At 34.4% G+C, this 24,286-nt stretch overlaps 1 protein-coding gene across 1 annotated transcript; it reads left to right on the forward strand.

The window, feature by feature from the left end:
* The first annotated feature begins 12,233 nt into the window (after nt 1-12,233).
* LOC142318022 (uncharacterized) lies at nt 12,234-24,004 on the forward strand. Its single transcript, XM_075354554.1, has 3 exons — nt 12,234-12,507; nt 20,107-20,321; nt 23,670-24,004. The coding sequence occupies exons 2-3, from the start codon at nt 20,126-20,128 to the stop codon at nt 23,852-23,854; spliced, it is 381 nt and encodes a 126-aa protein (XP_075210669.1). The 5' UTR covers nt 12,234-12,507; nt 20,107-20,125; the 3' UTR covers nt 23,855-24,004.
* The last annotated feature ends 282 nt before the right edge of the window (nt 24,005-24,286 follow it).

The following is a 24,286-nucleotide window of genomic DNA, read 5'->3' on the forward strand; positions in this document are numbered from 1 at the left end:
TAGACAATGAAAAAATTATGTTAATAAAAAGAATTCAGTAAATAGAAAATAAATAAATAAGCTCTCTAAATACTCTGCAAGCCCGCTGATGTGCGCTGGTTAGCCCTGTTAGACTATTAAGCTGTAGAGAATTGTCAGGGCACGAATTTTTAAAATACGACGTACATTACAGTGTCTGAATAGTACGGTTGATAGGTAAGGAGATTAACTAAATGCTGTGTTTTATAAATAAATAAATGAAAAATAATAATAATAATAATAAACGAATAAATAAATGACGAATAAGTTGTTCATTCGTGCAAACGCGCACATGATATAAGAGAATACGAGGTGCGACAATAAAGTAATGAGACTGATGTGAAAAAAAATGTTGCTTACCGTTTTAGTCATGTTTAGTGTTGTCTCCTTCAAAGTAGTTCCCCTCTGATTGCGCACACTTATTCCAGCGCTTCTGCCATTGATGGTAACATTTCTGGAACTCATCTTCTGTAATATCCTCCAAGACCCTCGTCACAGCTTTTTGGACATCTTGTGTTGTTTCAAAATGGTGTCCCTTGACCGCCATTTTGACTCTTGGAAATAGAAAAAAGTCGCACGGAGCGATATCTGGTGAATAAGGTGTCTGTGGTAGTACTGAAATTTGTTTTGAGGTTAAAAATTGCTGTACTGACAGAGCAGTATGGGATGGCGCATTATCGTGATGCAGAATCCAATTATCAGCAATGTTGGCACGGACACGAAGAACTCGTTTACGAAGTCTTTCTAAAATTTCTTTGTAGAAATATCGGTTAACTGTTTGTTCAGGAGGCACCCACTCTATATGAACAATTCCCTTGGAATCGAAGAAGCACATAAGCATGCATTTCGCTTTTGACTTTGACATGTGAGCTTTTTTAGGTCTGGGTGATCCCTTTGAGCACCATTGCGAACCTTGGCGTTTTGTCTCTGGATCGTATTGAAAAAACCAACCTTCATCACCAGTGATAACACGGCTCAACAAATCCGGATCGATTTCCGTTTGCTCTAACAGATCGGCTGCCACATTTTTCCGTGTTTCTCGCTGTTGTGTGAGATTTTCGGGGACCATTTTTGCACAAATCTTTCTCATACCGAGATCTTCAGTTAATATTAGACGAATCGTTTCTCGATTGATGTTGAGTTCTGCAATCATGTTCACGAATAATCTTCGATCAGATCGTACGATTTCACGCACCCTGGTCAAGTTGACATCTGTCCGTGAGGTTGATGGTCGTCCACTGCGGTCTTCATCTTCTACATTCGTTCTGCCTTCACTAAAAATTTTATGTCACCGAAAACCTTGAGCTCTTGACATAACCTCCTCTCCAAAAGCCTTCTGAAGATAACCGTAAGTTGTCGTCGCGTTTTCACCCGATTTAACGCAAAAAGAAATGGCATACCGTTGCAAAATATTTTGCGGTTTCATTTCTGTGACTAGACACACAAACACGTGTTCACTTTTTACAGCAGAACTCACGACTGAGCAGTTGCATCAATGTGCCGCTTGGACTAGAAGTAGCTTATAAACCAAGGTGAAAGATTGTGTGCCTACGCAAGCTGCAGGGTTGCCAGATCTTGCAAAGAAAAATCAGTCTCATTACTTTATTGTCGCACCTCGTATATGTTTGTTGGTCTGATAGACTAGATAGATGATAAATTAAATTGTAGTATTAAAAATAACTTTTTTCGAAATAAAATTAATTGAGAAACCCGTATTAAAAAGTGTTAAAATAATTTTTTTTTTCAATTCTTTAAATTTTCACCAAAAAATCCAGCATCGGATTACGAGTAAAAACAACTACGATCTTACTAATCATTAATTCGGTGCCAACTTTAAAAAGTTGATATTAAAGAATCCCCTCTATTAATGCGCTTCGATGGAAATATGTCTGACCGACCGAAGTGAAGCCACTCGATTAAGAAACAAAAGAGGTTAACCAAAACAGTCAAAGTCGTCAAATGTCAAGGACCCCGAGCATCTGGTTGTAAAATTATTACCGTTTAATTCTCCAAATTTTTTTTAATCTCGGTTTTATTTAATTTAAAGGTTTATTTGATAACACTTTATTTAGTTTTATTTATATTTACAACTGGTAGGACCAAATAAACGTTATCTCACATGAATAAAACCACAACTGTGCAAGTTCACGTACCCAAAATAGCCTACCCGTATTTCCCTGTTTTAATCGTTAGTTACATGTAGTTCCCGATAGTTCCGAAAATTTTTACATTAGTTCGAAATTCTGTTTGATTGTATTTATGAAAAACAATGAATAGGCCGACTCCAACCTACCGGGTTAGTCTAGTGGTTAACGCGTCTTCCCAAATCAGCTGATTTGGAAGTCGAGAGTTACAGCGTTCAAGTTCTAGTAAAGCCAGTTATTTTTACACGGATTTGAATACTAGATCGTGGATACCGGTGTTCTTTGGTGGTTGGGTTTCAATTAACTACACATCTCAGGAACAGTCGAACTGAGAATGTACAAGACTACACTCATACATATCATCCTCTGAAGAATTATCTAAACGGTAGTTACCGGAGGCTAAACAGGAAAAAGAAAGGCCGACTCCACACTAGTTTATCCAAAGTGTAAAATTGGTTTAATTTGTATATTTAGTTTTGGATATTTTCAGAACTATCCAGGTACATAAAATTATATAAGTACAATAAGTTCTTTATTTTAGGGAAATCTAAATTTTTGATAGTGGGGTATGCCAACTTCACGATAGCCATTTATGGTATTATTTTTTCTTACCGAATTAGCTTTAGAAAGAGTTTTTGTTAGACTTTTTTAAATTAACATGCTGGCGTATTTTTTTTTTTATTTTTTTTTTCTAGTTGTAATTCTTTATCAACTACCAACTAAAGTAATGTAACATAAATATTACTGTTTTAATGAAGCAGCATCTAATTAGAATATTTTTGTTTACACATACTTATCTCGTATTACAGGACGACTTGGCAGAATGCTTAGTAATAGAATAAATGTTTGACGTTAAGAAAGTTTTACGGTGATAATTAAGAGCTCATTGCATTAAAGAATATTAAGATTTTTATTCGTGCAACCTATACAACTCCATTCAAAAATCCATTAAATCGCACTTTCAGTAGCCAATAAGCGAATAATGTCAGTTTTCATTAAATATATTTTAACTATTGGTTACGTTTATACACATTCTCATAAGCCAGCGGTTCCCAAACCTTTCTGAGTCGCGACGCCCTTTTTCGTTTAAAGCTTTTCGATGGCGCCCTGCCCTAAGTAAAAGTATGACTACTCGTAAGTAAGAGAAAAAATAAAAAATAAAACTCGTATACCTTCATTATTTTTTTACTTTATAACATTAAATTAATAATTATAAATGTATAATGTATTATATAAATTAATGTATTATATAAATGTATTATAAAAGCTTCATAATTAATTGAACCTTGGTTCAATTAATTATGAAGCTTTTTACAATATTTCGCTGCGCCCCTGTGAAGAGGCCGCGGCGCACAGTTTGGGAATTACTGCAGCATAAGTATTATTATGTCTTGAACAAATTCATTCAAGAGATTAAGGTTCAAAACATTATTATTTTTATTAACGGATTTTCCCCGTCTGTTTTATTCGTGATTGTAAGGGAAAATTATTTTTTTATCAAAATTAATTTTCCAAATACTTCTTGGTGAAGATCTTCACCAAGAAGGTGAATAGGAAATTAGCAGATAATTCATTCATTAATGAGACAAATGATTAAAACTGCAGATGAATTAGACCGACTTGGAATTTTTTTGTTTATTTTTAATCTGTAACTTAAGTCTACTTTTAACATGTCTTGTTTTACTTAATTAACTGCGTTAATAATTTTTTAATTTCCTTTTCTTTTTTCTTTTAAAATGATTTGCTATTTATCTATTGTTAATATTAACATGAAAACTTAATGGAATTAGTTCGTGAACATAGTGTTCTATATAATCTATCGGATCCGAAATATACAAATCCTAAGTGGAAGATGACAATATGGGAAGAAAGAGGAAAAGTCAATTTGAAGAGGTAAATTTACCTCTTTGTGTATCAAATCCTGTATAAAGGATCTTCCCTTAGTCATGGTGTCACATTCCAGCTGCCGTGCTTCCATCGCGAGGCTCTGCAGTCTCTTCCGCAGTCGGGAGATGGGCAACTGAACGAAATTTAAATCCGGTGCGTTGTGATCACAGTTTTGTTCCGGTACTGGCCCGGCTCGAAACCGCATCCCAAATACCTAGGCCTCCCTAGCTCTTCGCAATTTCTGGCCACCCGAACTTTCACCACTAAAAATGGGAGAGCCTTTCCCAATACGGTGTAGCCTCGTAGGAGGTTGTTTTAAAAACACCAATGCTAAGGCTTTGCGCTGGGCACTCCTTAAATTCTGAAGAAGTGATCTATTCATATCCAACCTATGCGCTCAAACGGCGCCGCTTAAGAGGTCATGCTTTCAAAGACACCTCAGTACACCATGTACATTTGACGGCCCGACAACCCATAGTCTTTCCGAGCAATCCTCCTAAGTTTGTGCGTCACCGAGACGGTATCCGCCGCTAATTGCCTAATGTGGTAGCTAAACGGCAATATTTCATCAAACAAAACACCTAGGTAGTTATGAACTCTCACTCGGCTGATTACACAGCCTTTATATTTAATATGGGGGTTACAACTGTACGATAATTTGTCTGCACCCTTGAGAAACATAAACTTCGTCTTGGGCACAGAAATCTTTAAATTCTGAATGTCCATCCAGCCCTTTGCGGTTGACAAACCCGCCTACGCCGGGTATTTTAGCTGTGGTCGTGAATTACCACGCACTAAAAGGAGACAGTCATCGGCGAAAGCCTGGGCCGTGACCTCTTCTGGAAATATCAACCCCAGAAATACGTCGAATACCAGGTTCCACAGCAGGGGACCGAGAACGGAACCCTACGGGCTTCCCATGGTAACGGGTTTTCTACAACTAGGCGCGGATTCTTAAACAGAGCCGTACGGTTAGACAAATAGTCACGTACCACGGCCTGCAGGGCTACGGGAACATTGCGGCGTTTCAACTCATAGGGGGAAGAACTCCAATACAAGGAAGGAAATGCTGCCTCTATGCCTATAAAAATTGCCAAAAGATATTTACAGTCGGCGCTTTCCACCTCGGCAAGAGCGTTTAAGATGCAATCTTCGGTGCCAACCCGTTTCGTGAAGCCATACTCGCCTCCACTTAGAAAAAAGTTCACCTCAATGCTTTCCCAGAGCCGTTACACAACCAGCCTTTAAGCAACTTGCCGATTACCGGCAAGAGGCTGATGGGTCGATAACTGCCGACCTCACTCGGATCCTTTCCTGGTTTTAAGAGCATCCTCACCAAAGCCACTTTCCAACAAGTCGGGAAGCCGCCCCAGCTTAGACACCCCGAGAACAGCCTGCCAAGCGGCTCTCTTATGTCAGGCAGCAGATGGAATAATTTATCCGGGTCAAGCCGGTCAATCCCCGGTGCCTTTTTCAGTGCCATTCGAGAAACCACTCGGTCTATATCTACGGGATCCACAGCCCGTACGCCAGGGATGGGCATAGCTTCCGTCCTAACGCCGACCTCTGCTTCACCCTTCGGAGCATCTGAAAACAGAGTATCCAGGAACACCTGGTAAGTCGTCACAGATGTTAAAGTGTGGTCACGACCACCAAACCCGTATCGAACACTGGACAACACGTGCAATGGCTTTGGCCGGTGACATGATTTTGCGAGCTGCCAGGGGTTGCGCTGCAACTCGCGTTGGAGTCTTGCCATAACTTGAGACTGGCTTCCTTGATGGCACGAACATACTCATTACGGGCGCGCCGGTAGATCCGCAGACCCTCAGTGCGCACGTCATCAACGATAATCCCTGTTATGGGGCGACGCAGGTATCTTCTCCTAGCGGACCTAACTCTGGCACGCAGCACGCTGAGGTCAGAGGTCCACTTATTTTTCCCGGGTTTCCGCCTGCGTTTAACAGACTGCTCCAGGCACTCTCCAATCAGCGGACTGGCCACTACCTAAGGGTCAGTCCATTGGCCAAGGCCGTCGTTGGACCCAATCGCAGCCAGTCTTGATGGCCCGGCTGAATTGTTCAGCCATGAATTCCACCTCCTCCCTATGCACCATGCGAATACCAGGTTCCACAGCAGGGGATCGAGAACGGAACCCTGCGGGCTTCCCATGGTAACGAATTTTTCCACAACTAGGCGCGCAACCCCTCAAGGCAGCTCCGCACTCGCGCCGCACTTGTCCTGATTCAGGCCCCTTAGGTTATAGCGACCCAAACCTGGAGCTCTTAGACCGCCTCCGTAAACGATCTCATAGGTTATAAGCCTATGGTCGCTCATACTGGCCTCGGGCTAGACAGTTCAACTACTTGTACTTCATAGCAAGTCGCCCGTCACCAAAGTGACGTCGATATAATTTTCTCCCAGTTCAGAAGAGGAAGTTGGCGATTATTCTGCGTCGTTAATCAAGTAGAAGTTCCTGGCTTCAATGAAGTGTTCGAGACCAGCGCCTCTGGGTCAGTGAGTAGTGAACCCCAGGCGGGAGACTTGGCGTTAGCGTCCAGAGCATCCAGCACTCTGATGCCTGGGAGACCGTCCAGAATCCGGCCCAACTTTGCCAGCACCTCATCGATACTCTATCCAAGCTGGAAGTATCCCGACACCAGTACGACATCGACCGTACCCCTCATGATTCGCACAACGGTGAATTGCTCATCAGACTAATGGGGCATACTGAAGACATCCAACGAATCTGAACCAACCACGATCGCGGAGAGCGGCCGTTCCCCACGAGAACGAATAACATCAATCCCGCGGAACCCGAACACCCTATCCCCGACCGCGTACGGCTTCTGGACCATGAGGATCTCGAGGTTGTACTCCTCAATGAGTCTTATGGCTTCATTGGTGGCCGCCCGGAAATGATGCAGGTTTAACTGCCCCAGGCGCAAGCGTTCGACATGGTGGAGTCCGTCCTCAAAGGCTTCCTCCAATTCAGGCGTCGCCATAATCTGTATTCTTTACAGGTCTCACCCGAGCAATCTCGTACGCCCTACACCACCTACCCCCGACTCGCTGCCCAGCATCGCTGTCTTTCACTACGGTACAGGCGGCGCACTTGGCAGGGAAATTGGCTGCCCCGTGCCCCGGAAGAGCACAAGTGACCACACATCTCCGACTGCGCTCTGCAGCGGAGAGAGGTGTGACCAAAGCCCTGACTCTTGAAGCATCGGGCGGCTTCAATATGGTCCACCCATATGTATGGTAATCCTAGATGAGGTCCACCCGAAAAACAGATGTCCACCCTGCCGGATTTTAGGCGAGGTCTCTAAAACCCAGTGACTCTTTAAGACTTCCCTTTTCCTCACCTGCCGAACCACCTTGGTTTCTCTAAGGAAGTCCTCGACGGCCATATCGAAGGTAGGATTTTGACCGTGCACGGCCCTGAGGATTTTGGGCTCTTCTACCCTTATTGCCCTTGGCATATCATATACCAATATCTGCGGCCTCCGCTCGGCCAGCAACTGAGCCTTTAGCCCGTTCTTCTGCAGAACGTCGGCCTCCAGCAGCTGCTTCGCCTGCCGCTCACTTTCTTTCTTTTTCCTGTTTAGCCTTCGGTAACTACCGTTTAGATAATTCTTCAGAGGATGAATGAGGATGATATGTATACGAGTGTAATGAAGTGTAGTCTTTTATATTCTCAGTTCGACCGTTCCTGAGATGTGTAGTTAATTGAAACCCAACCACCAAAGAACACCGGTATTCACGATCTAGTATTCAAATCCGTGTAAAAATAACTGGCTTTACTAGTACTTGAACGCTGGAACTCTCGGCTTCCAAATCAGCTGATTTGGGAAGACGCGTTAACCACTAGACCAACCCGGTGTGTTCGCCTGCCGCTCACTAACAACTTTCAAGATCACGCCATGCTTCCTTGTTTTCGTGACCCGGGAGACTTGGATTCTTTCTTTCCGCGGGTCCAGAACCTTTTTAAGGGTTAGCTCCGTCGCTACCGGCGAAGACCCCGGACCAGGTTTAAGCGGGACTACCTTAACAGTAGCCCATTTGCACAGACAAAATCATTGTGCAAAAACTACATTTAAATATCACTGATGTATAATTATATTACCTTAAATAATTTGTTAAATATAAAAAGTACAGCATCTTATATCCACTTAATCAAGGAGCTTGCTCAAATGGAATTTTAGTACCTAATTGCATATAACAAAAATATATAATAAATAGAGAAAGGATTTTAGGTGATTAAAGAAACATCTTTTAATGAAAATACATATTTGGAAAATTTTGTTAGTAGTAATTTTTAAAAATTTCTATGTAAAATACGGGTTTAAATTTGTTTAAATTCGACGTGAAAATATAAAGCAGTTAATGATGTTAAAGAACAATTTAGATTCGGAGTAACAGTACAAGGTGAAAAGATAAAGATGCTACAATTAGCTGATGATATAGTAATTCTAGCCGAGAGTAAAAAGGATTTAGAAGAAACAATGAACGGCATCGATGAAGTCCTACGCAAGAACTATCGCATGAAAATAAACAAGAACAAAACAAAAGTAATGAAATGTAAGAGAAATAACAAAGATGGACCACTGAATTTGAAAATAGGAGGAGAAAAGATTACGGAGGTAGAAGAATTTTGTTATTTGGGAAGTAGAATTAGTAAAGATGGACGAAGCAGGAGTGATATAAAATGCCGAATAGCACAAGCGAAACGAGCCTTCAGTAAGAAATATAATTTGTTTACATCAAAAATTAATTTAAATATCAGGAAAAGATTTTTGAAAGTATATGTTTGGAGTGTCGCTAATATAGTTAAAAGAAGAGACAGACTTATAGCCAACATACTAAGGCATCCTAGAATAGTCGCTTTAATATTGGAAGGACAGGTAGAAGGAAAAAATTGTGTAGGCAGGCCACGTTTGGAGTATGTAAAACAAATTGTTGGGGATGTAGGATGTATAGGGTATACTGAAATGAAACGACTAGCACCAGATAGGGAATCTTGGAGAGCTGCATTAAACCAGTCAAATGACTGAAGACAAAAAAAAAATCGACTCTTAATGTAGTATGGCACGTAAAAGAATTCGGAGAATAAAAAAATGATTTTTATTGAAATAATGCAGTGATTAATACTTCTAATAAAAATGCAATAAACCCAGTTGTTTGTGAAACAATGACATCATGGTTTGATGTCAATCGTTTACTTAGATAACACCATTCCTTCCTGGACTGCTGATAAAAAAATATTTTTATTAAACACGATAGCGGGCGATAAAATATTTTTCGTCATTGTAACGAAAGAAAGAAAATAATTTGTGTGTAATGTATTATGTAATGTACTAAGACAAGATTACCTCTCGCAGAGGTGAAAAAAAGTGAGCTGACATCATTTTAAATAAACGTACCTAATTTATGAAATTCCCTTAAAACTTATTGACAATGACACAATGTTTTAAAAGGAAGAATTCAGAGAGTTTTTATTTTTTTGAAGTTTTATGTGTAAATTGTAAATAAATTTTACGTGAGAAAATCATAAAAATTGAATAAGCCGTTTCCGTGTAAGAATTAGAATAATGTAGTTTACTTGAAAACGATTCAGAAAGCTGATCTTAATAATAAATTATGTTTTACGATACGGTCGTTATAAAATTAAACTTTGTTACAATTGACCGTTATTTGTTTCAATCAATTATTACATTTACATACTGATTCGTAGCGGTGTATCACAGTAGCACGTAGCGTGTACCCACCGGGTTGGTCTAGCGGTTAACGCGTCTTCCCAAATCAGCTGATTTGGAAGTCGAGAGTTACAGCGTTCAAGTCCTAGTAAAGCCAGTTATTTTTACACGGATTTAAATACTAGATCGTGGATACCGGTGTTCTTTGGCGGTTGGGTTTCAATTAACCACACATCTCAGGAGCGGTCGAACTGAGAATGTACAAGACTACACTTCATTTACACTCATACATATCATCCTCATTCATCCTCTGAAGAATTATCTAAACGGTAGTTACCGGAGGCTAAACAGGAAAAAAGAAGAAGCACGTAGCGGTGTATGCTGAATCGCACTGTTCCTCGACAGAAAGGGGTTCATCGTTTTGTTGCTTTACAGTATTTGTTAGGTCTTTCTTATAGCTGTTATTCATGCAAATCGCCTGGGATACGAGAGACGCTAGTCAGAAGTATTTTCTCAAACCGTGATTTAAACGTTGTACAGTTACCAAATTGCGTGAAATTCAATAATGTGATGAGTGAAGTAAAATAACCGATTTCACATTTTGAGTAACACTTTAGGTAGGAATTTATGGCGATCGTACCATATCTTTTTTTTTTTTTTTTTTGTCTTCAGTATTTGACTGGTTTGATGCAGCTCTCCAAGATTCCCTATCTAGTGCTAGTCGTTTCATTTCAGTATACCCTCTACATCCTACATCCCCAACAATTTGTTTTACATACTCCAAACGTGGCTTGCCTACACAATTTTTCCCTTCTACCTGTCCTTCCAATATTAAAGCGATTATTCCAGGATGCCTTAGTATGTGGCCTATAAGTCTGTCTCTTCTTTTAACTATATTTTTCCAAATGCTTCTTTCTTCATCTATTTGCCGCAATACCTCTTCATTTGTCACTTTATCCACCCATCTGATTTTTAACATTCTCCTATAGCACCGCATTTCAAAAGCTTCTAATCTTTTCTTCTCAGATACTCCGATCGTCCAAGTTTCACTTCCATATAAAGCGACACTCCAAACATACACTTTCAAAAATCTTTTCCTGACATTTAAATTAATTTTTGATGTAAACAAATTATATTTCTTACTGAAGGCTCGTTTCGCTTGTGCTATTCGGCATTTTATATCGCTCCTGCTTCGTCCATCTTTAGTAATTTTACTTCCCAAATAACAAAATTCTTCTACCTCCATAATCTTTTCTCCTCCTATTTTCACATTCAGCGGTCCATCTTTGTTATTTCTACTACATTTCATTACTTTTGTTTTCTTCTTGTTTATTTTCACGCGATAGTTCTTGCGTAGGACTTCATCTATGCCGTTCATTGTTTCTTCTAAATCCTTTTTATTCTCGGCTAGAATTACTATATCATCAGGAAATCGTAGCATCTTTATCTTTTCATTTTGTACTGTTACTCCGAATCTAAATTGTTCTTTAACATCATTAACTGCTAGTTCCATGAAAAGATTAAAAAGTAACGGAGATAGGGAACATCCTTGTCGGACTCCCTTTCTTATTAGGGCTTCTTTCTTATGTTCTTCAATTGTTATTGTTGCTGTTTGGTTCCTGTACATGTTAGCAATTGTTCTTCTATCTCTGTATTTGAACCCTAATTTTTTTAAAATGCTGAACATTTTATTCCAGTCTACGTTATCGAAAGCCTTTTCTAGGTCTATAAACGCCAAGTATGTCGGTTTGTTTTTCTTTAATCTTCCTTCTACTATTAATCTGAGGCCTAAAATTGCTTCCCTTGTCCCTATACTTTTCCTGAAACCAAATCGGTCTTCTCCTAACACTTCTTCCACTCTCCTCTCAATTCTTCTGTATAAAATTCTAGTTAAGATTTTTGATGCATGACTAGTTAAACTAATTGTTCTGTATTCTTCACATTTATCTGCCCGTGCTTTCTTTGGTATCATAACTATAACACTTTTTTTGAAGTCTGATGGAAATTCCATATATATTGGAATAGTTTATTACTATTATATATAATTCCATATATATGTAATTCTACCATATCTTATCAACAGATTACTAAATGAACCAAAAAATGACATTGCTCTAGTAATTACTGGTCAGGCTCAAGCTGAAGAAAACCAGCCAATTTTCCAGTAACATGGAGTGTCTTCGCATTATTAGCTCCCTGTTAGAGAGTTTTTGAATATTCAATTGGAAGGAAGATTGATAAGGAAGGAATTGGAAGGAATAATACTACCAATTAATACTACCTCGCCTTCCTTCCATAATTGGAAGGGAAGCGAGGTAGTATTAATTGGCCGGTCTGTTCACTGGACTACGTACTACGAAGTACGTGAAGAATAGTCTACAAATCTAAGCCGCACAACTTGAAAAAAAAAGTAAGATTGTAACTACGAGCCATGTACGTGCGATGTAACGTATCACAGTTGTTGCGTAATGTTAGAAGAACTTTTCAATGTCACTACTACTATTACACTATTGTGCACGTATTAATATTATTCTGAGGTAATACCATATATTTATCCTACACAGATTACTTCATTGATTTATTTTTTTAAAGAGTGATTTTATATTTTTTTAATGGCGCGAATGGTAGTGTCTCAGCCTTTCATCAGAAGGACCAGAGTTCAAATCTCAGTCAGGTTGGGAATTTCATTCACTACAAAATTGTTATTTCATCCTATTCTCTGGTTTTCTAACGGTGATCGAGGCCAAAAAGAAAAAAAAAAGGTTAGTGTACATTTTCTACATACGGTTTAGTTATCGTTTTAATTGTTTAAAAATTTAACAGGCGTTTATAAGGCTGTTAAATTTACGTTATTTTTATAAGCAAAGTTAATTTGCAGCAAAATTTGAATATCAAAACAATATTTTTAAATGTATCAGTAATAAATCTTTCTTAAATATAAATTTGTTTTCGATGAAAAGTTGACCAGGAGAAGCTTTATTAAATCTAATAATTTATTTCTTAAGGGATTTAGATTTTAAAAGTAGTGAAGGCAGGTAAATTAATATCTATAGTATTATTTTTTCATTAAGTAAATCATAGAGATGTAAAATCCATTTACTGTTACCATAATGAATTATTACCACGTAATAACCAAAAGAAAATTTAGAAATTTTAAAGACTGGTGGGCATTGTACAATTAAGATAAAAAATAAATATATATAATAATGATTATAGATTTGTACCTTATATAAATTGGCTCACTATAGTTAAAGTAAAACTATTTTTTTAACAAAGTAAATATATCTGGAATGAATAATTGAAAAATTATATACAGCTACAAATGTCAGTTACAAATAGGATATATTGTTTTAAATAATTTTACGAAATAATACCGCCGAACTCATATCTAAGCGGAGTTAAGTATAGAGAAAAATAATCAAATTAAAGCCCTTTATTTTGCCAAGTACTTCAAAAAGTCAGATTTAAAAAAGAATAGTAAAAATATATTTCTACATATTTTTATGTAAAATTATCATTTTGAATTCGGTTATATTATATTAAAGACAACTTTATTTTCATTTATTAGTTTTATTTTTATATAAAATGTGGACAAGCATACAAAAATCATTGCTAGAATGAATTATGAAATACAAAAGCGAAAAACCAGCGTTTTAATTTTTTTTTTTGTCTTCAGTGATTTGACTGGTTTAATGCAGCTCTCCAAGATTCCCTATCTAGTGCTAGTCGTTACATTTCGGTATACCCTCTACATCCTACATCCCTAACAATTTGTTTTACATATTCCAAACATGGCCTGCCTACACAATGTTTTCCTTCTACCTGTCCTTCCAATATTAAAGCGACTATTCCAGGATGCCTTAGTATGTGGCCTATAAGTCTGTCTCTTCTTTTAACTATATTTTTCCAAACGCTTCTTTCTTCATCTATTTGCCGCAATACCTCTTCATTTGTCACTTTATCCACCCGTCTGATTTTTAACATTCTCCTATAGCACCGTATTTCAAAAGCTTCTAATCTTTTCTTCTCAGATACTCCGATCGTCCAAGTTTCACTTCCATATAAAGCGACACTCCAAACATATAGTTTCAAAAATCTTTTCCTGGCCTTTAAATTAATTTTTGATGTAAACAAAACATTTCTTACTGAAGGCTCGTTTCGCTTGTGCTATTCGGCATTTTATATCGCTCCTGGTTCGTCCATCTTTAGTAATTCTACTTCCCAAATAACAAAATTCTTCTACATCCGTAATCTTTTCTCCTCCTATTTTCACATTCAGCGGTCCATCTTTGTTATTTCTACTGCATTTCATTTCTTTTGTTTTCTTCTTGTTTATTTTCATGCGATAGTTCTTGCGTAGGACTTCATCGATGCCGTTCATTGTTTCTTCTAAATCCTTTTTACTCTCGGCTAGGATTACTATATCATCGGCAAATCGTAGCGTCTTTATCTTTTCACCTTGTACTGTTACTCCGAATCTAAATTGTTCTTTAACATCATTAACTGCTAGATCCATGTAAAGATTAAAAAGTAACGGAGATAGGGAACATCCTTGTCGGACTCCCATTCTTATTACGGCTTCTTTCTTATGTTCTTCAATTGTTACTGTTGCTGTTTGGTTCCTGTACATGTTAGCAATTGTTCTTCTATCTCTGTATTTCAACCCTATTTTTTTTTAAATGCTGAACATTTTATTCCAGTCTACGTTATCGAATGCCTTTTCTAGGTCTATAAACGCCAAGTATGTCGGTTTGTTTTTCTTTAATCTTCCTTCTACTATTAATCTGAGGCCTAAAATTGCTTCCCTATACTTTTCCTGAAACCAAATTGGTCTTCTCCTAACACTTCTTCCACTCTCCTCTCAATTCTTCTGTATAGAATTCTAGTTAAGATTTTTGATGCATGACTAGTTAAACTAATTGTTGTGTATTCTTCACATTTATCTGCCCCTGCTTTCTTTGGTATCATGACTATAACACTTTTTTTGAAGTCTGAAGGGGAAATCCCCCTTTTTCATAAATATTACACACCAGTTTGTATAATCTATCAATCGCTTCCTCACCTGCACTGCGCAGTAATTCTACAGGTATTCCGTCTATTCCAGGAGCCTTTCTGCCATTTAAATCTTTTAATGCTCTCTTAAATTCAGATCTCAGTATTGTTTCTCCCATTTCATCCTCCTCAACTTCCTCTTCTTCCTCTATAACACCATTTTCTAATTCATTTCTTCCGTATATCTCTTCAATATATTCCACCCATCTATCGACTTTACCTTTTGTAATATATATCGGTGTACCATCTTTGTTTAACACATTGTTAGATTTTAATTTATGTACCCCAAAATTTTCCTTAACTTTCCTGTATGCTCCGTCTATTTTACCAATGTTCATTTCTCTTTCCACTTCTGAACACTTTTCTTTAATCCACTCTTGTTTCACCAGTTTGCACTTCCTGTTTATAGCATTTCTTAATTTCCGATAGTTCCTTTTACTTTCTTCATCACTAGCATTCTTATATTTTCTACGTTCATCCATCAGCTGCAATATATCGTCTGAAACCCAAGGTTTTCTACCAGTTCTCTTTATTCCGCCTAAGTTTGCTTCTGCCGATTTAAGAATTTCCTTTTTAACATTCTCCCATTCTTCTTCTACATTTTCTACCTTATCTTTTTTTACTCAGACCTCTTGCGATGTCCTCCTCAAAAATCTTCTTTACCTCCTCTTCCTCAAGCTTCTCTAAATTTCACCGATTCATCTGACACCTTTTCTTCAGGTTTTTAAACCCCAATCTACATTTCATTATCACCAAATTATGGTCGCTATCAATGTCTGCTCCAGGGTAAGTTTTGCAGTCAACGAGTTGATTTCTAAATCTTTGCTTAACCATGATATAATCTATCTGATACCTTGCAGTATCGCCTGGCTTTTTCCAAGTGTATATTCTTCTATTATGATTTGCGTTTTAATACAAGTAAAAAAAAGAATGCAGAGAAACTACTATCGTATATAAGCTAATAGTTCTTGGGGTAAGGGAATTCGCATTACGACTTTTCCTCTATGCTTATAGCTAATTAATTGTCTTAATCTTTCGAGCGAACACTTTTTATCAGGCTACATACATTTTTACGTTACAACAAACCGATACTAGAAAATATTTCTGAAGAAAAAATGAAAAAACTCTTGATATTATTAAAAAAATTCTTCTACTTAAGATGTCTCGAAAAATCTTACAACGGAACCGCGTTAGTAATTTCATTAAAAAAAAATTTCATTTGACGTTTACTTTAAGACCTGCAGGTAAATAGCAAAAAGAGAGAGTTACAGCGTTCAAGTCCTAGTAAAGCCAGTTATTTTTACACGGATTTAAATACTAGATCGTGGATACCAGTGTTCTTTGGTGGTTGGGTTTCAATTAACCACACATCTCAGGAATGGTCGAACTGAGATTGTACAAGACTACACTTCATTTACACTCATACATATCATCCTCTGAAGAATTACCTAAACGGTAGTTACCGGAGGCTAAACAGGAAAAAGAAAGGTAAATAACAAAAATGAAATACATATAAAGGAGATCTCTTAAAATCAACGCAAAAAAAAATTTCAATAAAATTTAAAAAACAGGTAACTAGAAGTTTATAATGTGTAGTAAAGGAATAAACATAACCGATTTTAAACTATCGTTATATTTTAATACGTGAAAAAATATTTATTTATTTAAATTAAATAAATATAAATTTCAGTAGGCTTGTAACTTTTATGTACAATTATCAGCTTGTTGCCAACACAAATAAATAAATAGATTCGACATCAGGGATGTTGAAGAATTATAAACTTATATATTATTCATCTTAATGAAAGAACAATATATATTTAAATAAATTAATGAAGAATCGGCGAAGAGACATTTGAATTAATTTTTATATTAGAAAAAAATTAAATAATAAAAAGTGCAATAAATAAAACTTTATTTTGAAATAAATTCAATTTTTTAATTTTAAATCTTGTCTCTCCATTTGGTCGCTGAAATACATTCATATGTTTTTATCTCTTTGATATATTTTTTTAGTAAACACAACAATACAACCAAACAATGTTTAAGTTTCTTGGCATATTTTAATTTTTATAAAAATTTACATTGGCGTTACTTTGTCAGTAAGTAATTTATTTAATTTAGTACAGTATTAAGTTTCCCGTATTTCTTTATTATACATTAAAATATGTAACGTTTTTATCATTATTTACACTTAGTAATATTATGTTCTGAGATAATCTCAATGATACTTGTTGGTATTGTGTTTTGTAACATTCTTCAATTTATTCGAAGAAAGCGAGACATCATCAACACATTTTTACTCAATAAATACAGTAGTTAAACTAAATATTGTAATCGGTGTATTTAAAACAAAGCAAATTGAACGCTGTCATTTTGATTTGTACTATGCTATATTATTTCCAATAACGGTTACTAGCTTTTATATACAGTATTACGATTGCATTTAAGTTGAATTTACATGATCTTAAACGATACAGATTAATATAACCTATAAATATACTATTTAAGGTTTTATTAATGGTTAATAGTTTTACTGAAAATACGGTGTTAATACGTTATTGATGTGTGCTAATGGATGTGCAGAATTATTATAAGTGTAGGCACCAAACTACGAAAACTGTTCGTCGTCAATCAACCTCTCTTTTTTCCTGTTTAGCCTCTGGTAATTAACGTCAGGTACTTCAGAGGATGGTATGTATGAGTGTAAATGAAGTGTAATCTTGTACAGCCTCAGTTCGGCCATTCCTGAGATTTGTGGTTAATTGAAACCCAACCACCAAAGAACAACCGGTTCCAGAATAAAGTATTCAAATCCGTAACTGCCTTTTCTAGGATTTGAACGATGGAACTCTCTCTCTCTCTTGGTTGATTTCAAATCAGTAGTTATATAATCTAGATTAACGCTTAACTTTTTTTGTGGATAACAAAGTTTTTTTAAGAATTCAGAATTTTTCAACTAAAGTCTTAGCATGTATATGTATAGACTATATAGTTTAAAATGAACAAAAAGAACCAGGATATAACATGGTTAAAAAAAAGTAAATAATAAAAAATTATATTAATGAAATAATAAAAATCTGATGGCACATTACTATTAAAAGTGCGTATTTAACTGTACCCCAGTAAACAAATCTTAATAGGTTTGCTGGGAAAATAAAATGGTAAATTTTGGTAAACATAAAAAATGTAGGCAATAAATTGAAAAGATAATTTTCAACAGTCTTAACATTTCGTGTAAAACCTCTTAACGGTAATAAAATGCACAGTGTAAAATCATGTTACCCGTGACAATGCAATTGAGTATATTAAAAAAAAAACCTGATGTGAACACCACATGACTTCCTTAATACGTTTATTATATTACTATATTTATATTTATTACATATTTTTTTATTTTTTTTGTTTGTAATTGAATTATTTATCGTAAAACTTTTTTTACAATCAGAGGTTAATAATTAAATAACATATTTATATTAAAATAAAGGAAATGAAATGGCATTCGAACCGATGTGCCCTTCCCCTTGTAAGATCCAAATATTTCATTAATTAAAGTTTTATTGGGCTATAATTCTGGAACCAATGAAAATAAGTACCACCTATATAACGTTGAAAAGCTCTCAATGAGGGCTTATTACTGAAGAACATGTTCAAAATTAAAATTTATTTTGGGTTTTTTTGGGCACTTTTTGGTCCAGTCGATTGCAATCAAAAGAGAGATGCATAACTAGATGTTACAACAGTCCTAATCAAAATTTCAAAATTCTATGGCTAATCGTTTTTAAGTTATGCGAAATACATACATACGTGCAGACCTTACGCCGAAATTAGTCAAAATGGATATTCCTTTGAAATCTAAAAACCGAAATTTTTCGCGATTACAATACTTCCTTATTATACGATTAAAATTCACGACCTTAAGGCAACGGCCAAACCCGCCATCTTGTGCTGCCCGTAATCATTATAATTTATGATTGAAAAAGTAGAAATTAGTAATGGGATGCAAGAAAAGGATTCAATATTAAATGGAATTATATGAAGCAAAAATTAGAATATGTTTTGGTAGTTTGCTTCCAAAAAAAAAAATTTTCTATAATATTTTTTCTGAGGTGCTCTTTGTAAAATGTAAACCATGTTCAAAACAATTTTAGCCTATTATATATTCGTAAATCTATAAATATTTTTAATCTTTTGGTTTGTATTCATTTAGATTCAGAGGCCTCCAGGATATTCATCATAGGTTTATTTAGTTGGAATCCATAGGTAACTGCATTCTTTATTCCTGAAATTATAGTGCGCATTTTAACTGTGCCCCAGTTAACAAATCTTTACTAGATTTGCTAGGCTAGGATGTATTAATTAGAACCTGCTAAAATAGATTGATGAACAGTGATCATTTTAATCTGACTGATATAGTGTTTGCCATGTTCTATTAAATCTTCAAAAAGAAAACCATATTACTCTTTAAGCTGTGGGTTGTGCTTTTGTGGTTGGCAACAGAACATACATGTTTGGCCTCCCCAGCATCACCTAGTTCTTTGCTATTAATAAGGTCTTAAATATAATTAACCCAACATTTTGACATGTACTGTCTGTTTAGATTCCATGAATGTCTTACAGGCAATTAGTGATGTGTACTGCAGACATTCTGCTGTCTGTGAGATTCGGCATGTTATTTCACAAATGAACCACCATAATAAAAACTATGAGCTTCAGCTGGATCCCCAGCTATATTGGGATTTCAGGTAATGAGCATACTGATGGTGTGGCAAAGAAAGCTTGTTTTACTGGCTCCTTTCACCGATTACATCGCTTCTAATGATCTTGTATAGGTTTGTATACAGAAGGGAGAAGAATGGAAGAAAGCTGTGAAATAGAAATAGTGGAAGGATTGAAAAAGGTAATAAAATAAGATTGTTTCAAGCAGCCCTATGTAGCAACTGCATGACGATAATAAGCACTAACTAGTGAGAACAGCAACATGATAATCATGTCTTGCAATGGTGCCATGTCAGCTTTGAAGATATGCCCTGCTGTACAAACTTATTCATAAGATTTGCAAAATGATTAAATAATTTTACACAGACTTGATTTCATACTCGTGAAAGGTAAAAGTTTTTTTATTAATTTTAACCATAAGACAAATTATTGTTAAGAAAAAGATGAACTTGATGTTCAGCTACATTCAGTTGCTAAGAAATAACCCCCTCCATACTTCATCAGTTGATCATTTCACTTTCTTAACATAAAAAAGTAATTTATTTCTAGAATGTGTGTATTGATGTAACAACATTTATAAAATGTTTCAGGTAACCGCTCAATCTTAGCATGAGTGGATGCAAGAAATTACGTTTTGACTGCTCACTTTCTGAGCAGTTAGAACAGTTAAACAAACCTCCAGATGGAAGGAGTTGTGGACCAAAGAATATTCTTATAGTTGAAGGATCAAGGGAGGATAGACAGCTGTCGGAAACAAATACTGCTTTATTGGAAAGGGTCTGGATACTTTCACGGCCACCACTAAGTGTGTATTAAACAAATTTTTTTCAGGTTCTATCTTGTTCTAATTTTCTATTCCATTGGAAAAAATCAAAATAATTAAATAAGTATATTGATCTTACTTTTTTAATAATTTGTGCTACGTAATTATTTCTTGGAACTGCATTTTCATGTTTTAGAAGGCTTTTTTTAATTTAGATACAATTTGTGATGCTGATAAATTAATACATTAAGATGATTAAACCTAAGATTGGAACTGGACGTAGAGATCCTGCATAAAAATGTTTAGAAAAGTTACCTCCTTTTATCAAAACATTTTTTCATATTTTAAATATCACCCTTTGTTGTCACAAACAACTTGGTCCCTTCTTAGTCAGGGAAAAATATAAATTCTTGAAATAATTAAGAATAAAGAATAAAAGTATATTTTATTAAAGTATTTTTGGTTTGAATGACTTTTGTCAGTTGTTAAATAAAAATAATAATTTGGTGGTACATAACACATTATAATACAACACATCAGCAGTGTATTTCCATAGATAAATATTAAGAAACCGCTACAGAATTTACCTAGACACCATCTTTATTCAAGGGAAAACACCATAATTAGAACAATTTCAAATCATAGACCTTTGTTAGGAAATTTATAAAATATTTACTATAAAAAAGTAATTTTGAAGTTAAGACTATAACTTATATATTTTTATAACCATATATTTTTATAAGTAATAAAATTATAATAATCTTTCAGTTTTACTACATATAAACTAAACTATATGAAACTATAAAGTTTCATATTATATTTACATGTTTCAAACAAGTCTTCAATTTATTAAAAAGACAACATAAAAATAATAAAAAGAAGTTAATATTTATAACTATTTGGTTCAGTGCACTTCCCCACACCATTCTATTCTGTACTAATCTACTACTATTATAAACCTGCAAGTAATCGTTTAAATTTTTTTCAGTAACCATGGACTCTAGCCAGAAGTGAATTGCATAATTCAAAAAGTATTTTTAGATCATAACATTTTTATTAAAAAAAAGATGTTTTTAAGTTTAATTTGATGCTGAGTTTCAATACATAATGGATGCCTTATGCAGGCATACTACTTTAGTGTCGATACAAAGTGTTAATACTCCATTTCTACTCATAAAATGTACCTGTACTATGTGACATTCTGTTCATAAAATATCTGCCAGATAATATATTTTATACTAAAGTGGTCAATCACAGAATAGTCCAGTGCTGCAACATCAGTGTTAACAATTTTGTTAGTGGTTTGTGCTTGTGTAACAATAATTTTCAATACTGTGTATTAAAAACTATATTTATTTATACTATATTATTTTTACATAACTGTTCAGCATTTTAATCTTTTAGATCAGTTTTGAAAACTAAACCGTAAATTGTTCTGTATTAATAAAACCTGAAGTGTTTGTTATATCCTCAATATACTTTATTTTTTAATCTTTTTCATCCCTTGATACTTTTTATCCTTTAAATTCTGTCCTGTACCAAAAGAAGTATCTCAAGGTGTATTAGGGCATAGGTTTTTCATAATGTTTTCTGAATATCCCTAGTTACTTATTTATAACATTTTTTTTCCTAGCAATTGAAATTTCACTAGTAAGTCCATTGTATATATATATATATATATATTAAAAAAAAATCTTTAATAAGAGATTTTATTTCTTTATTAAAGGACTGTGATCACAGTGTGAGCAACCATGTCTATACATGTTTGGAGTTGTCAATCTGAACAGATATTAAAATCTACAAAACATTTATGAGTAGACTGCAGTTCTAAACATAGAATCATCCTGCAAATTCTTTCAGAGTGCTCTTCAACCTAGACATTTACTTGTTGGTAGAAAAAAGTGCTAAAATTATAATAATCTTTCAGTTTTACTACATATAAACTAAATAGTTTAATTTTGGAAAACAAACAGCAAAAAAGTAAAAGTATTAATGTTTTTTTATGTTCAAACCACGGTTTCGTACAAATAAAATAATTTAATTAATAAAATTATTTATTGTTGATAGGAATTTGTTTAAAGAATTTTTCCAATTTAGTGATGAAATGACATACATTTTTGCAAGAAACTGTGACAGAATGTAGTTGGAGATGTAATAATATAACTGAAAACTTAACCACCAAAACTTAAAAAACTAACACCAATAATAGACTATTACGGGATCCCCATCATTAGTTTGTATACAATTATATAATTACATCATTTTATTATCAAAAAAACTTAAAATTCAGAAAAACTTAAATCATCACAATTATAACTCTAAATTTTACGACGGATACATAACTCCACAACCATTACTAGAATAAAAGTATTTTAGGGTAAATGGCAGTGCAGAGTTTTTTGTGTTTAGTATAATAAATTTTAGGTTTATAATAGTGATGATTTAAGTTTTTCTGAAATAATTTTGTTTTTTATTGATTGATCTAATTATAGAACTGTATGCCAACTGATGCTACGGGATCCTTTGAAAGTTGATTGTTGGTGTTAGTTTTTTAAGTTTACTTATCGGTTACGCTGTTTTTAAGTTTTCAGTTAATATTGAATTTAATTAGCACAATGGTCAAATATGTTAAGTTACTAAAATTTTCAAAATAATGCAATATAAAATTGCATCCTTCAATTTCTTGTTCAACAATATCTGAAGAAAATTCAAAGAAAACACAGTAAAATATACTTCATAATAAAATGATTACAAGTGCCTCCACAAAAAAATCAAGGCAGTGATCCAAAATATAATACACAAATCAATCTAAAATAGTCACAATGCATTACCTTCTTTTACAAGGACCTTAACTTGAAATTGGCACAAATAGCAATATATTTAATAAGATTGTTTAGCTAACAATAACTTAAAATTGCACATTGTTTCAGTCCATGGTAAAATTAATAAGGTTTAAAAAACCTTATTAAATCATATTCAATATGTAGAATGACACTACTATATATTATTCCTCTTCTATTACAATTATTTTAAATCAGAATTATTCAGTAAAAGTTTTACGCAGAATGTATCAGTTCATTAGGGAGAAGTTTCCATTACAAGAGTATAATTTGTTTATTTACTTCAAATTTGTCATTAAATTATATTTCTAGTAAGATTTATCATTTTAATTATTGCAGTTTATTTTTATTTCAAAATTATACAAAAACTAGTTTTTTGCTTCTTGTCAATTTTATTTTGACCATTTCTGGGGTGTTTTTGCAGTCAACTCGATTAAAACCACTAAGTAAATTTTTTATTCAGAGTTATTGATCATACTCACTTCTTCGACTTGCCTACAATTATTATTGCTAAGCCAACTAATATACATACATTAATTTTAATTTTTAGATCTAAAAGACCCTCAACCAACTGTAAGTGCTCGTCGTGTGCAAGTAGTTAGATCAATATTAGATGGAGAATTTCAAAAAGAGGCTGAGAAAAAATGTCCTGAAAATCCACCGTGCAAGGAATCCTCTTCGCAAGGTTCAACAAAAGCTTCAAGCAAGAGTGTTTCAATGCTGGGTGGTGTATAATAATAGTTCTTATTGGTCGTAGAATTTAAATTAATAAAATTATTTAAACTATACGTAATCTTAAATTTGTTTGGTTATGAACAATAATTATAATATAACTGAATGTTAATGCCACAAATGCTTATTTTTTCTCAGTGAATTAAAATTTATAATGGTATAAATTGTTTGTATTATGTTAATAAAAGTTTTAATTAGTCCAAGAAAGATTTATCAGAATTAGTAAAAAAAAATATAAGACTAGAAAAAGACATAGCTGAAAGAATGCTTTTACAATTTTTCTTTATATTTTGACTTTTGGGGCAAAATTTAAAGCAATTAACACCTTCTATCTCTTGATTTTCAGAACTTCAAAAGAGAAAAAATAATTTAAAAATTTTACTTTTTACAGCAGTTTATCATTTAAAAAAAAATATTATTTAAAAATTTTGTATA

The sequence above is a fragment of the Lycorma delicatula genome, chromosome 1 (genome assembly GCF_047948215.1).
Source record: "Lycorma delicatula isolate Av1 chromosome 1, ASM4794821v1, whole genome shotgun sequence".
Lineage (NCBI taxonomy): Eukaryota > Metazoa > Arthropoda > Insecta > Hemiptera > Fulgoridae > Lycorma > Lycorma delicatula.